This window comes from Tamandua tetradactyla, chromosome 5 (genome assembly GCF_023851605.1).
Source record: "Tamandua tetradactyla isolate mTamTet1 chromosome 5, mTamTet1.pri, whole genome shotgun sequence".
Lineage (NCBI taxonomy): Eukaryota > Metazoa > Chordata > Mammalia > Pilosa > Myrmecophagidae > Tamandua > Tamandua tetradactyla.
Genome location: NC_135331.1, coordinates 7,213,200 through 7,228,940, shown reverse-complemented (window position 1 = coordinate 7,228,940; position 15,741 = coordinate 7,213,200). Strand labels below are relative to the sequence as shown.

Sequence of the window (15,741 nt, the reverse complement as noted above, 5' to 3'; positions counted from 1 at the left end):
CACGTGCACGAGGGCGGGGGCGGGGGCAGCCTTGGCCTCTTTCGGCTGCCCACGCACATGCCCGCGCAGGGCGGGTTCTCTAGCAGCGATGCGGTGGGGCTACGCAGCCCAATCGCAAAGGAAAATGCAGGCGGGGCTGGGGGGCCCACGGGAGGGCTTCCGTCCGCTCTCCCTCCCAGGGGCCACACAGCTCCCCGACCCCCGCCCTGAAACGCCCGCAGCGTGCTGTGGCCCTCGGCCCAGAGAAGACCTTTGATTTTGCCCAGCGTTCTCACTGGGGGCTGGTCAGTAGGCGTCTCGTCATGGCTTGAATTGTGTGTCCCTAAGGACAAATGTGTGGTGCCACCTGTATGAAATACTGGAACTAGCACATTGGCAGAGACAGGAAATTAGAGGTTAGCAGAGGGTGGAAAGAGAGGGGAAAGGGGAGTTATTGTTTGGTGGGTATAGAGTGTCGATTTTGAAAAATTTTAAATAAAATTGAAAAAATATAGAGTAAAATTGTTAAAAATTTTTGTCACTTAAGGAGTGAGCCTGGGAGGAACTGACAAAGGCTGGCTGGGAAGGGCGGAGAAAAGCAAAACAAAACGGGACACTCAGGCTCTGACCACTCCCAGCCCCGTGCCCTGACGTTATCTGGAAATAGTGTATGATTAAGAAAAGGGCAAACTAGAGTAGAATGGACACTGAATCCGATATGGCTATTGTCCCAGTAAGAAGGGGGAATGTGGGCACAGATATCTGGGAGAAGGCCACACGCAGAGGGGACGGCAGAGTGTGGTGATGTGACAAGGACAGCCACCCAAAACCAGGCGGGAAGAGGTCACACAGGAGCCTCCCTCATTGGTCTCAAAGGGGGCCTGTCTCTGCCTACACATGGAGTTCAGACATGTGGTCTTCAGGACCAAGACAGTGTTTGTCTGAAGACATGCAGCTGGAGGTCCTCCGCTCCCAGCCCCAGGAGGCTGACACACCCCTGCCTGGTGGGCACCAAAAGGTGCAGGGGCTCAGCAGAAACCACCTTGTACAAATGGTCTAGGTGCAGTGAGTCACCCCCATCAGGGAGGGAATGGGGACCTTCCTACACCCAGTCCTCGGATGCCAGCTGCTTCTGTTTTGGTTTGCTAAAGCTGCCCAAATGCAACATACCAGAAATGGGTCGACTTTTAACAGGGATTTATTAAGCCACAAGTTACAATCCTAAAGTCATGGAATTACCCAAATTAAGGCATCAACAAGATACTCTGACTGAAGAAGGGTCAATGGCATTGGGGTTCCTCTGTGGCATGGATGGCATCTGCTGGCCCTTCGCTTCTGGGTTCCATTGCTTTTGGGCTCCATGTGTCCTTACTTGCTTCTCCAGGGACACCTATGGGCTCTCTGTGTCCTGTGGGTCTCCTCTTAGCATCTTCAGGGCGTTTTTCTCCCTCTGCTCTCCAAAACTGTCTTTATCCTCTCATAAAGTGCTCTAGTAAAAGGGTTAAGACCACTTTGAGGGGGTGGGATCACATCTCCATGGAAACAACCTACCCCAAAGGTCCCACCCACAATAGATCTGCCCCCACAGAATGGACTAAAGAACATGGCCTTTCCAGGGCATTTAACAGCTCCAAACCAGCACATCAGCCAACGGCCCACCTTGGAAGCAGGCCTTTGCAAGGAGAGCAGCAACTGCTAGGCACAGCGTGGTGACTCTTTTCTGCACAGCACGTAACTGGGTAGTGTCATGATGGCCAGTTTTGCCTCCATATTGCTTCCATGACTACACAATTACTGCATAGAACTGTGAAGTATTCGTGATATATTTGTACATAAATTACAATAACCAACCCTCCCAAGCCAAACTGCTATCCTCTCCAGTTTTGCTATCATCAATAGCAAATTTTGTTAAGATGGCAGAATGCAATATACCAGAAATGGGGCAGCTTTTAAAAAAGGGAATTTAATAAGTTGCAAGTATATCGTTCTAAGCCTATAAAAATGTCCAAATTAAGGCATCCAGGGAAAGATACCTCAATTCAAGAAAGGCCAATGGGCCTGGAACACCTGTCAGGGAGGATGCCACGTCGCTGGCATCTGCTGGTCTCTGGTTCCTGGGGTCCATTGCTTCCAGCCTCTGTTCCTGTGGGGGTTCCTCACTTTGCTTCTCTGGGGCTGGCCTTCATCTCTTGGCTTCCCTTGGCTCTCTCCAGGATCTGGCTTGCTTAACATCTCGGTGACATCTGCTAGGCACTAAGCATCTCCAAACATCCGTGCCTCGGTTCTCCAAGTGTCGGAATCTGTTTCTGAGCTCTCTCCAAAATGTTTCCTCTTTTAAAGGACTCCAGCAAATTAATCAAGACCTACCTGGAGTGAATGGAGCCACATCTCCAACTAATCAAAAGGTCACACTCACTATTGGGCAGGTCACATCTCTGTGGAGATAATCTAGTCATAAATTTCTGCCCTACAATATCAAATTAGGGTTAAAAGAAAGGGCTGCCCTGACAAGACTGGATCAGGATTAAAACGTGGCTTTTCTGGGATACATAATAGATTCAAACCAGCACAACGTGGACCGAATGCCCGCTACTTCTATCTTCCCACTCGTCTCCAATTACCTCAATGTCCTCTCTTCCCTTTGTTCTTCTATCTGCCCCTCCACAGCCCCACCTGCCCCAACCGCACCAGGCAAGGAGACCTAATAGCCATTTCCATCCCATACAGCAGCAACAAGACACAGGGCCCAAGTAGGCTTATTTTTATTCATGTGGAACTGTGCTTCCTCACAACTTGCTTTTTCTTTCATGACCTCTCACGGGAACCTCTCCAGGTCAATAAATACAATAAATAGATTCAACTCGGTTCTAAAAGTGAGCCACACTTCATTTGAGCACTCAGGTGACATGTCTGGGAACAGAGGTGACCCTTGCCCTGTGTTTCTAAGGGCTAGATTTCCATATTCAGCACCACAGGGCTAAAGAGTCTGGGCATTTTCATTTTTAAAATAGCTATTTCTAGCTAACATTTGGAAATCAGAATACAGGTTACCAGGGGCCAAGGTGGGGGTAGGGAATGGGGAATTAATGCTTAGCAGCTACAGCTTCTATGCAGAGTGATGGCAAATTTTGGTAACGGATGGTGGGGATAGCCGCATAACCCTGTGAATGTAATTATCGCCACTGAATTGCATACTTGGAAGTGGTGAAGATGGGAAATTTTATACTTGTATATATGTTAGTACAATCAAAATAAAAAACAAAATAACCCATGGACAATACACATGAAAGTGACCCCTAAGGTAAACCATAAACTAGTCTAGCTAATAATAGCCACCATGTTGGTTATCAGTTGTAAAAATCGATTTTTGTACTGATGCGAAATGATAACAGAGAACACGTGTGTGGGGGGGGCGGGAGGTGGGAACTCTGAACTTTCTGCACGATTTCCATACACGATGGGTCATGTTTTGCAATATCTCCCCTTAACTATTTTTTTGTCTTTCAACTTTGTTTATATCATTTTCCATATCAATTAAACATTTCTATGAGGTCAAACATCTTTTCCTCTTACAGCTCCTGGAATCTCTATCTTGCTTTAAATGCCTTTTCCCGCCTCCTCACAAATCCTCTTCACAATTTTCCTCTAAACATCTGTACACTCTCGTGTAGGGGAGGCAGGAGTGTGAGCGGGCGGAGGAGCCCCCATCACTAGGCTTGGTGCCCAGGGCGGAGGGTGCAGAGGGGCCGGTTGTATGGGGCATGCTTTGGCCACAAAAAGGCATGAAGTGTGGATACAGCGACAACATGGATGGACCTCCGCAGTATTCTGCCAGGTGAAAGATGCCAGACACGGGAGCCGTGTACTGCATGATGACATGTGATCATGTGAAACCCCCAGAGCGGACAGCTCCAGAGAAGTACGCTGGTGGTTGCAGGGCCAGGGAATGGGGGAAATGGGGAGGGGTGACTGCCAAAGGGCCTGGAGCTTGTTTTCGGGATCAGGAAAATGTTTTGGGATTAGATAGTGGTGAGGGTTATACAACTCTGAATATACTATGTATACTTTAAAAATGTGAATTTTATGGCATATTAATTACAGATCAATAAAAAAAATTATATTAAAAAAATAGAACTAATTGCAACGTTTTCTTCCCTGACTGCTGAGCATCCACAGGATGGAGGGACAGGGGAGCCAGGGAGAGGGATGGGAATTGAACTGTGTCTCTGTTCCCCTCACAGCAGAGCTGCCAGCACTTGTGTGTTTGAGTTTTCTAGAAAGGCTGGAGATCAGGATTTGGGAGACGAAAATCTCCCAATTTTTTAGCAAGGAATTCACTTTTTCCCCAATTGCAGGTGGGTCAAGCACCACGAGCATGTGGGCTGTCGCAGCCTCGGCGCCACCTGGACCCCCAGGGGTGTGCAGTGGGAAGGGCCCTGGGCTAAGGCACGTGGAGATCCTGCCAGGGTATTGGCAAATGGTTCTCCAGGAGTGAGGAGTGCAAGGTGGCAGCCTGGGTGCTGACCACAGGGAGAGGCTGATGGACCCAGCGCTGGGCAGAGGGACAGGAAGACTTCTATTTTGTGACTCCTATCACAGCTGCACGTCTGTGAGGGGAAGGAGCTAGGCCCAGAGTGGAACTCCCTGACCCTCCCAGCCCTCTTTCTCCCCCAGGGACCTACCTGTATCTCTCTTCCTTCCTCCTCTGCCACAAGGGAGAGGACAAGGGGGTTCAAGCTCCCAGGGACCCCTCTTCAGCTGACTGCAAGGTACGACCTCTGCAGCATGGAGAGGGGACGAGAGTGTGAGGTGTCCTGTCTGGAAGGTGACGTGGTCAGGGAGAGTGAGACCCTGCCCTTATGGCTGTGTCCCCAGGTGGTAGCAGCAGTCATTCCTTCACAGAAGGCTGTGGAGATTTGGGGACACCCCAGCCAGGTCCCGAGGATGGAACAGGACTGTGCACCACTTAATGCTGGGGATGCCCCAGGCCAGCAGCAGGTATAGGTGGATCTTCCTGCACACCCCAGGCAGACGCTCTGAGTCCCTCCACGGACTCTCTGGGCCTCTGGGCCGGGGATAGGGGTGGGGAGGGGGATGAGGTGGAGAAAGGGCTTGCAGCGCTCCTGCTCCCTGCTGCATTATTCCCTGCCACTGCTCTACAAGCGACAAACATAGCCCAAAGAGTCCACTGCAAACGGGAAGCAGTATGGAGATCAAATCCTCTGCTGTGTAATCAACAGTCACAGAACAGTCACAGGTAGGGGCAGGCTGCCCAGGGGTCAGGAGTTGGTAATGGGGGGCCAGGCTTTCTCGACGTCGGTGTGCATGGCCTGTGGGAGCCACTCGCAGTACTCAGCCAGCAGGTCTGCAAGGGGCAGGACAACAGGGTATCAGAGCAGCACTGGCCTGTCCAGGCCTCTCCTAGTCCCCTGGGCCAGGGGTGCCCTTGCTCACACTCACATTTGGGGTTTTTCTTCCAAGCAGCCAACAAGGCATCACGGCAGTCTGCCTTCTCGGCCACAAGGGCTCTCAGGAGACTCTCTGTCCTGGGCTGTAGCCTGCAGGGTGGGTGGGGCAGGAGGGTTGGGGGGGACCAAGATTGTGGGAGCCACTGCCAGGCTCAGTCAGGTGCAGGGGGGCTCCACCCTAAGTCAGCCCTGCTTGGAGGGTCATGGGGTGTCCGCAGGAGTCATCAGGGACCCCATCTCCCCCTCCAGCCCTGCCTGTGGGCCCTCTAAGCTGGCCACACGGCCCTTCCCCATGCTCCTGGGCTCACTCCCATCCAAGACTGCCTGTCCCACTGCGAGCTACTCCTCCAGCCCCTGCCACCTGTACTGATAATGTTCTGTTTAGGTCAATCTCTCAGCACTCGGTGGTCACGGCTGGGCAATGGGGAAGGCGTCCCAATACCATCAAGAACAGGCCGGGCACAGAGCAGGATACACAGGGTTTGCTGAGTGAGTCAAGTGGCTAGTCCCAGGTCACAGGGAAGGCTTGGTCCTGAGGGAGCTGAGTTGGTGTGCTGTGGGTGCAGGCACCCATGCCCTGTCCAGGACGTGAGCCTCCTGGGCTAGCCTCAGGAAGGGGAAGGCATCTTCCTGGGGCACTGGTGGGTGGGCAGCCGGCCTGCAGGGGCCCCGGGCTTAGGGCTCCTCCCACCAACATCTGCTCCTCCACCCTGCCGACCAGCCACTTGCAGGCAAAGGCTGTACCTGGCCCAGGTCTTCAGCATTGTGCTGGGGTTGGACAGCAAACAGCTTCGGTAGGAGGCCAGTGGGTGGAAGACCTAGAAGAGCGGCCAAAGGAAGGGGTAAGAAATCCCCTTGCCTTCTGCGCATGGCACTAAGCAAAGAGGCCAAGGGAAGCTGCCTGGCTGCATACCTGCCCTTCCAGCAGGAAGCGGGCAAAGTGTCTGTAGTAGTCAATGCCCTCGGGAAAATCCACCTGGACAGCGGGGAGTGGCCAGCCAACTCGATCTGGAGGGTGGAAGCCGGTGAGGGAAGGGCAAGGTGGGTTCCTGGGCCCAGCCTCAATGCACTGCCCACCCCGACCCCTGACCACCAGGGCCAGGCCACCCAGGTGTGACCGCCACTTACAGAACACACTTGTACGGTGGCAGAGCACCCGGCCCCTCTCGGGACAGTAGGAAGGGGACGGCTCCTCCAAGGGTTTGTTGAACTGGCAGTAGGTAGGCAGGAGGGCCGGGATCCACTGCATCTCCACAGCCGAGACACCTGGGGCACAGGCAGCAGCTGAGGTGAGGGAGCACCACGGGGACAGGGCCTCCTGTCACCTCCCCAGCAAGGTCCCGGCCCTCATAAGGGGATGCTGGCAGCCTCTAGGCCGGGCTGGCCACCAGCCACCTTACCTTTCATGTACATCTTGGTGGTTTCCACTATTTCCTGGTAGACCACAAACTCGGGAAGCTCCTTGAAAAGGACAGAACTGGGGTGGATGAAGACAGGATCATCGAGGAGTGGTGTCTGCAGAGAGAAGACGCTGCAATGCACAAGGCCAGGAGCCACCAAGCACCCAGGAACCCACATGCCGGGCCCAAGGAGAGAGAGGCCAGCTAGCAACAGATGGTCAGGCATGGTGTGTCCACCTGTATGGTGGGACAGCCCCCAGTCATGGAGAGGACTGAGGAGACAACATCAGCTACAACAAGGATGGACGAGCCCTGAGGCACCAGACACGGAAGAACGGCTACCATCCGATCCCACCCACAGGAGAACCCAGAAGCAGGAGGAGACGGCTCCACAGACAGAGCACAGGCCTGGGGTCTCAGTGCCAGGGGAGTGGAGGGAGCACCCTCATGGGTACAGGATTTCTTTGTGGGGAGATGAAAATGTTCCAAAAGTCATTTTGGTAAGGTGGCACAACTCCGTGAATATCCTAAAATCAACTGAACTTTTTCTAAATAGGTCAACTCTGTGGTATGTGAATTATATCTCAAATTGTTACAAAGAAAGTTGAGGGAAAAATGAGCCTAACCCAAAGGAAGATGAGACGCCACTGTACCCCAGCCCCCACCTCAGGTCCCAGAGGTTGCGGGGACATGTGTCCCAGGACAGGGCCACCAGACCCCTAAGGGTCCTGCTAGCCCAGCCCTTTCAGGGGCCACAAGTATCCAGGCTGGCCAAGGGCACAGGGATGGGGGGGGGGGGGGACAAGGGTGAGGGCGGGGCGTGGGACACAGCAACTGCTACATGGCTTGTCTGGGAGATACCTGTGCCATACCTCCCCTCACCCCCAGAGCCCACCTTGTAGGCGTTCCTCCACCTGTCATCCAGCAGCTCCTCACTCTGGACCCGGCGGGCCAGGTGGTCGCCCAGGCCAGCCGTCACAATCTGCCGTAGATAGGTTGCCTGGCTGTCAGAGGGTGGCTGCATCTTGGGGTCCACAAAGAGCCCGATCTCGGGGCATACGGTGTTGACTGGGGGTGGGGGGGAAGCAGAGCAACCTCACAGGGTGGCCTCAGCACAGCCAGGTCCAGGACTAGCTCTCACTGCTGACCTTCCAGAAGGCCCTGTGCTATTCCACATACTTCCGGGCCCAGCCACCTACCCCTCGCCCCCTTGCTGATGTTGCTAGGAAAAGGCAGAGCCCTAATACAATGGGCAGATCTGCCAGTTGCCCAGCCCATGCCCATTCCCTCCAACTCCTCCCTGAGCGCGAAGCCCTGGGCTGCCCTGGGACTCCTCAGGCCCATGACATGAACATGGAAGGAGCTGGCCGGACTTCTGGGAACGATCGTTAAGGAACAAGGAGGCTGACTGTCCTCCCTGCCCTCCACCTGGAAACAGACGTGATTAAAGCTCTAGCTGCCTTCTGGGCCCATGAGTGGACCTGAGAGTGGCCACTGTGTGCACAGGGCGGAGACACGGAAAGGCCCCGCGTCCATGGGGCTGACAGCCGATACCACCAGGCAGCTACAGTCGGCTGTGGGCAGCTGCATGCGCTTCTGACAGACACCCCTGCCCGTGGGGGACAGCTCAGAAAAGCCCCAGAGCCCAAGGGACAGAAAGTACAACAAAGAGATGCAGGTGGAGAATGTGTCAACCAGAAGGAAGTCAACTATGGCATCGAGTCCTAGAAGCTGTTCACCCGGAACCCGCACTCCCTGCCAAACCCTAGGAAAGCAGCGGGATCGGTGCAAGGGAGACCTGGGCCCAGAAGACCCCTCTGGGCGCATGCGAGGTGGGGACCACCTCTCTCTGCATCTTGGGTGCTGCTGACAGGAAAGCTAGTTGTTTGAGATATAAAATCTGGGCAAAGGCTCTGCATGAGCGGGGAGAGGGTCTGATGCTCGGGGGGCTGTTGAAGTGAGGAGACAGGAGGCAGTGGCTTTAGCACTGCTGCTAGGAGGGGAAGGTGACAGAAGGACAAACGACAGGAGCAGGACCCAGAGGGGAGGTGGAGGTGGAGGTGGATTTGATGGGGGTAGGTCTAAGGTTTGCAATGGAATCCCCTTCTATCTCCCCTACAAAGCCTTCAATGAAGTCTATGCTGTTCAATTTTAAAACAAAAGAAATGGAAGGAAGTGAGCAGAAGACCTCCCATGGCCAGCCCCGAAGTCACCTGGATGGCCATAGGTCCCAATTCATCCCACAGGCAAGCTGAAAGCAGGAGAAAGGAATAGTCCACACTCTCAGGCCCTCACAAGTAGCAAACCCTTCTCTACAGCGGGCCGTGGTGTGAGAGGAGGAGGGAAAAGCAACCCAGGCCAGGGGTACTACCAGGAGCAAGATGAGGGGATTCCAGGACAGGGCAAGGGGCCAACGGGCCAGCTGGGCAGGGCCTGGGACACGGCTGATTCAGGCCAAGGCAGGAACAGCAGGGGCAGGAGGGAGGCCGACAAGGAACCCATGAGCCTGAGAGATCATCTGGCAGGCACGTAAAGAGGGGATTTCAATTTTGGGGACATAGCTTGGGAATGGATTAGCAATGGGTGCATGGAAAATGAAGCAAGAGAGAAAAATGAGCAATCTTTAGAAGAAAAACAAAAAAGAAGGGTAAGACAGCCAAGGCTCAGTTGAGCAGTGTTTATATAGTAAACCACATCTCCTATCAAATGGGACGTTGGATTTTATGGGGCACAGCGTGTGGTGGTGTGTGGGAGGGGAAGGGAACGCGTTTCTATACTAGTTGGGTGATAGGTGCCTCAAACAGAAAAGCCCGGAAATGGCACACGTGTCATTTAGAAAGAGGAAGGAAACACCAGAAGAAACAGCTGGAGGGGTTGGAAGGCATTCCTTCAAGACAAGGGGTCTGGAAAAGCGTGCGGGGTGGGTTTTGCTGTCTCCCATAACACAGCTTGAGGAACTATCAAAACCACGTGCAGTCGACCCTTGTTATCTGTGGATTCCATTTGTGGGTTCGTCTAGTTGCTAAAATTTATCTGTAGCCCTCAAAGCAATACCCGCGACACCTTTGTGTTCATTCACGGACATGAGCCGAGCAATGAAAGTGGTGACCACGAGTTCAACGTCCATGCATCAGCCACAGGATGCGAGCATCTTTAAACGATGACACACAGAAAACGAAGTTATCCACTGACTGGCTGGCAAAACGTGGCGCCTAACCCCGCATCCCCCTAGGAGCAGCGGTTTGGTCAGCCGAGTTGAGTGGGCAGGGTCTTTACGGACCGGGAATAAAGACAACCCACTGCGCAGGGAGCTTGGCTCAAGCTAAGTTTAAACAGCACAAGGGGCCAGGTTGAGTTCTCAGCCTGACTGGGTCACAGGAGTGTCTCTCTGAGCAGCAGGACTCGAGGGGCCCCATGGAGGGCTGGCTGGGTGGGGGCATACCTGCCGTGGTTAGCTGGCCCCGCAGACGCCGTATCTCCAGCATGGCCTTGTACCGCAGCCCGTTGGCCTCGCAGAACTGGGGTGAGCAGCCAGCATACTCGCAGGCTCCCACAGCACCTGGGGGGAGCGGGAGGCTCACACACTGACCCCGCCTGGGCCCACGCCGGCCCCTCGGTCCCGCCCCTGCCCCGGCCCACACGCACCCAGCAGCAGCATGAAGTCCCCGAGTTTCAGAGCTGCTCCTCGGCCGGCCCAGGCCCTCTTCATCTGCGCCACCCGGGCCTGCTTACCCTTCAGCCTGGTGAGCTCGTCGTCGCTGGCGGCGGGCCTGCAAACACCCCCAGCTGGCTACTGCCCCGGCCACCCGCAGGGCCTCAGGAGCAGGGGCCACAGTGGCCCATCAGGGGAGAGGGCACCTGATGGGGTCACTGAGGGACAGAAGCCCTGAAGCTCCAGCCACCACTCGCTGCACAGTTTGCATGCCTCTGAGCTGGCACTCCCATGCCCACAAAGAACGGGGCATTTACTGCTGCGCTGCTTGCAGACGTGATCCAATGTTCAAGTGTGGACTGGGTAAATGAGTCACTCAGGGCCCCCAACCCAGAACATAAGATGCGTATGCCAGGGTCTAAGTGCTTTATGTAGGTTAACTTAATCCTAACAACAACCGATCATGACTATTCTCATCATTCCCAGTTCCCAGATGGGGCAAATGAGGCTCAGAGGGGTGAAGTCACATCCCCAAGGCCACAGAGCTGGGACGGGAAGTGGCAGGTGGAGATCTGATGACAAGCCCTGGGCCCAGTTACAGTTTCTTAGCTGTCAGGCTATAGGAGAGCTGGCGTCACTTGGGGAATTTCATTAAAAATAGGGTTGCTCGGGCCAGGAGACTCCGATTAGGAGCTTTGGGTAGAGGCCCAGATATCTGGGCTTTTAAGAAGTTTCCCAAGGAATTCTGAGGTACAGCCAACTTGGGAACCACTAAATTAGGAGACACCAGTTCCTTGTAGTTTTGAGACATTTACAGAGAAGGGTATTGACTCAGATGCACTAACCACTGGCAGGGATGGCCTGGACGCTTAGCGGGTAAAGCAAGCTGCAGAACAGCACGATTCCATTTCTGTAAGCCTCTACATGTACAGGGCACTGAGAAGGCTCTAGAACTGCACTGTCCATATGGTACTATTAAATATATGTAGCTGTTTAAATTAAAACTAATTAAAATGAAATAAAATTACAAATTCAGTTCCTTGATCACACTATCCACATTTCAAGGGCTACAGCTTAGCTTCCCTGTATTGACTCCTGTACTCTTGTAGCAAAGCAGAAAAAGGGAAAGCCACTGTCTGGCCAACCCCGGCCAGTTTCTCTCTATCCAGGCCCAGGAGGGCTGAAGTGTCTGCTCCGACAAGCAGGGGCTATAGGATCACAACACCCCAGCACTGTCGGTTTCCAAATCCACTGATGCTAAAAAGGCCAAATGACGGGCCTAAAACATCACCCGAGTTTTTTAGGGTCCAAGGCCTGCTGGGCTTCCAGGCTCTATATCTCGCTTTCTGCCAGCTGCTCATCGGTGATGGGGAAGGACATTTTAGGGAAGCCTCAAAGTGCTAGTTTTGGTCCTGAACACAAATGATTCTGGGCAAGAATAGGAAGAAACTGAGGGAAGAGGAGTTGCAGCCTCAGAGAAGAAGCCAGGGCTTTGGAGCTGCGGGGAGCTGCGCTCGTGGGGCAACACCAGCCTCCCAGGGGCCCTCCCTTCACTACCTGTCACTGGCAGGTAAAGGAGGACTCAAGAGTTTGGATGCTGTGCAACCCACGTCAGTTATGAGAAGAACCACCAAACTCAAAAACTGCCCTCCCTAAACTAAATAATGACCACCCAAATGCCCTGCATCTTGTCAGATGGTGCAGATTAGAAGCAGGTCGATCCCCAAGGGAAGCTGCAAATTTCACAAAAGATATAGTTTAGAAAGTCAACCGAAGTGATGCTGTGGAAATCTGCATCACTCACAGCTGATAAATGAGACACTGGTGTCCAAGTGAAGATGGGATGCCCAGGCCTGATGGCACAGAAGCCTCTTCAAAAAAATAAATAAATAAGATTCTTCCCAGAGGGATGAGTTGCACTTCAAAGAATTAAGAAGTCCTTAAGAAGCTGTTCAGAAATGTTTGCAGAAATGACCCCTTTTATAACTAAGCCAAAAGGCAGGTACCCATGAGGGGCATGTGACAGTCTAGAACCTACCAGTACGCTGGGAAATTATTTCATGAAGAACAATTTAACCTAAAAATTAGTAGTACTCAGAATTATCATCTATATTTTGTTAATGATATGTTAATATTATGTATACACAAGAAGCTAAATGAGTTTTCATATTTTTTAGTGCCATTCTTCAAAGGGCCTGCTTTCTCCTATTTAAGTTCTGGTCTTCATTTTAACTGGATTCACTGTAAGTGGCCTTTTTTGGAATCAATGACCTTCCAGTTACTGGGGTGGGGCCCTGCTAATGCCCAGGACTCACCATCTCCCTCATTTTTCACTCAGGGTGCACTAACTACCTTGTAGAGATCACAGCGCTGTGGGATCCAATGCAGGGCCCAGAGAGGGCAAGGCCACCCTGAGAGTCGGCCAGTCCCCTGGGGACGGGCCCATTCATCTTTCAGCCTGGGCATGGGGTCTGCTCATCTCCCAGTCTGGGGACACGGGTCTGCTCATCTCCCAGTCTGGGGACACAGGTCTGCTCATCTCCCAGTCTGGGGACACGGGTCTGCTCATCTCCCAGTCTGGGGACACGGGTCTGCTCATCTCCCAGTCTGGGGACACGGGTCTGCTCATCTTCCAGTCTGGGGACACGGGTCTGCTCATCTCCCAGTCTGGGAACACAGGTCTGTTCATCTCCCAGTCTGGGGACACGGGTCTGCTCATCTCCCAGCCTGGGGACAGGGTCTGCTCATCTCCCAGTCCAGGAATGGGGTCTGCTCATTTCCCAGCCTGGGGATAGGGTCTGCTCATCTCCGAGCCTGGGGACGGGGTCCGCGCATCTCCCAGCCTGGGGATGAGGTCTGCTCATCTTCCAGCCTGGGCATGGGGTCTGCTCATCTCCCAGTCCGGGAACGGGGTCTGGTCATCTCCCAGCCCGGGAACAGGCTCTGCTTATCTCCCAGCCTGGGAACGGGGTCCGATTCTCTCCCAGCCCAGGGACAGAATCTGCTTATCTCCCAGCCAGGGGCCTCCCCGCTGCCAGCCCCACCCTTGCACCTGTCCAGCTCCTCGAAGAGCTCCCGGACCGTCATGGCGGCCACAATGGTGATGGTGTAGGGCAGGCAGCCATGCTGTCGGCTAAGTGCCAGCATCTTGGCATAACGGGGTGCCACAGGAAAAGTGGCCATAGTTCTGCCCAGCGGGGTAATAGGGCAGCTCACCCGGGATGTCTGTAGCTGCTTCATCCTGGAGGAGAGAGGTGGCGATGGTGGGGACAGGGCTGAGAGGGGATAGGGCCAGCAGATGGGAGAGCCAAGGACAGGCAGGAACTGGGCCCTCCACCCTCCCACCCCACCCCTGCACTACCTTTCTGTTTTGGGGGGTGCCTGCAGGGCACCCAGTGAGATCAACAGCTCCTCGGCGGCGATGAGGGACTCCACAGAAGGAGGAGTTGGAAAGGGGAAGTTGATGACCTGGGGATACAGGGAGATGTGGTGGGAAAGAGCAATAAGTTCAGACAAACCCATCCAGTGAGTGGGGGGGGGGGGGCGGCGGGCAGGGATTGAGTGAGCTCCCCTAACCCCACCCCTGGCTCAGCAGCCTGGCAGGAGGATGGGGCTCCTAAGTGCCTGGGCATGCCCCAAGTCCACATGCCAGGTGCCCCGAACTCCAAAAGCCTTCCTCATTCATTTATTCATAACATACATCTACTCAAAGATATTTTGTGACATACTCCTGTGAGCCAGGCTTGACCTCTGAGGAGCTTTCACTTGGCTAGAAGGGAATGCCACCAATTAGGGAGTAAGAAAAACGGACTTTCAGAAGTACCTGTAGACGGACAGAAACTGACTCAGGGATTGTGGGGCTGTAGAAAGAGTGGCCAATTGAAAGCAGACATTCAAACCAAAACCTAAACCCCAGTGTTCACAGTAGATCTGTTTCCAAGAGCCCAAGGGTGGAACCACCCAGGTGTCCACCCACAGATGAACGGGGAGACAAAACGCGGTCCATCTACACAATGGAGTATCACTCAGCCGTGAAAAGGAATGAAGCTGTGATCCACGCTCCAATGCAGATGAACCCTGAAGACATGACGCTCAGTGAAAGAAATGAGACACAAAAGGACAAACACCGTATGATTCCAAATTCACAGAGACAGAAAAGAGGTCAGTGTTTGCCTAGGACTGGGAGAGCTGGGGGGATAGAGGGGTGATGGCTAAAGGGCACAGGTTACTTACTGATGTGATACAGATATTCTAAAATTGGTGCTGGCCCCACCTATCTGTGAACAGACTGAAAAACAGTAATTGCGTACTTCAAATTGTGTGGCATGTGGATTGTCTCAGTGAAGCTCTTGGGAAAAAAAAGGGTGGCTGAGAAAGGTTTCCGAGGCGACCTTGAACCTGGAACCTGAAGGAGAGATCTGCAGCCTTGAGGAAAGAACAGCAAGTGTCAAGGCCCAGTGGCAGGAACACGCTTGGTCCACAGAAGGAATGGCATGAGGCCCATGAGGCTACAGCTGAGGCGTGGGGAAGTGACAAGAGACGAGGGCTGGGAGGAAGGTGGGGAGTGGGGGCATGCTTGGGTCCTGCAGAGCCTTGTGGATTTTACTCAAAAGCTGGGGAAGCTGCAGAGAATTTTTCAGCAGAGCAGTGAGCTGATCTCACTCACGGAAAGGGTCACCTAGAACCAGAATGTCCCCATCTGTATATTGGGGACGACAGTAGCAGCCATCTCCTGGGGTTGCCGTGAGGACATGCTGAGATAGCACAGGACATAACCTGCACCCACCACACCCCAGTCATCACCAGGGGACGAAAACCAAGTCCAAGGCAGTACGCAAACTATCACCTGATATTTAGAAAATTGCAGGCTTAACAACGCAGGGAACTAGACATTTAAATGCTTAGGAAATGGGCACAGATGGTGGACAGCAGTGACCCAAAAGGCTGCACTTCCCTTTCCCTATGTTGTTTCTGAAGCATCTGGGTTTCTGCCACTTTGTATATATGGTACTTGCAGCCAGAGAAGTCAATGAGGATGTGTATTTTCAAAGCAACAAAAAGTAACTCGAGTCCACATCAGGTGATGCCCAGATAAAGACCTCTACTTCTCTGCCTCCACACCCTTGTTGGTTCAAATGGGGATCCAGGCACCCACGTTAGGGTGGGGGACCCCAGCGAGCCTCTGTGCACGGACCACTGTGTGGCGCAGTGTGCTCTCCCTGGAGCAGTAGGCGGTGGCAGC

At 53.6% G+C, this 15,741-nt stretch overlaps 1 protein-coding gene across 5 annotated transcripts in view; it reads right to left on the bottom strand.

The window, feature by feature from the left end:
• Positions 1-5,048: 5,048 nt before the first annotated feature.
• Positions 5,049-15,741, bottom strand: part of DHX37 (DEAH-box helicase 37) — a 39,886-nt gene continuing 29,193 nt past the window's right edge. For 4 of the 5 annotated variants that reach the window (XM_077159563.1, XM_077159560.1, XM_077159562.1 and 1 more), the window contains 11 exons: positions 13,861-13,967; positions 13,552-13,740; positions 10,493-10,617; positions 10,290-10,406; positions 7,743-7,915; positions 6,848-6,962; positions 6,576-6,713; positions 6,361-6,455; positions 6,192-6,265; positions 5,440-5,537; positions 5,049-5,344 (listed from right to left, as the gene is read on the bottom strand). In XM_077159563.1, coding sequence (XP_077015678.1) covers positions 5,259-5,344; positions 5,440-5,537; positions 6,192-6,265; positions 6,361-6,455; positions 6,576-6,713; positions 6,848-6,962; positions 7,743-7,915; positions 10,290-10,406; positions 10,493-10,617; positions 13,552-13,740; positions 13,861-13,967 — 1,317 coding nt within the window. In that variant the 3' untranslated portion in view covers positions 5,049-5,258. Of the gene's footprint in view, positions 5,345-5,439; positions 5,538-6,191; positions 6,266-6,360; positions 6,456-6,575; positions 6,714-6,847; positions 6,963-7,742; positions 7,916-10,289; positions 10,407-10,492; positions 10,618-13,551; positions 13,741-13,860; positions 13,968-15,741 lie in introns of those variants that run through there. The other variant, XM_077159564.1, reaches the window with a different exon arrangement.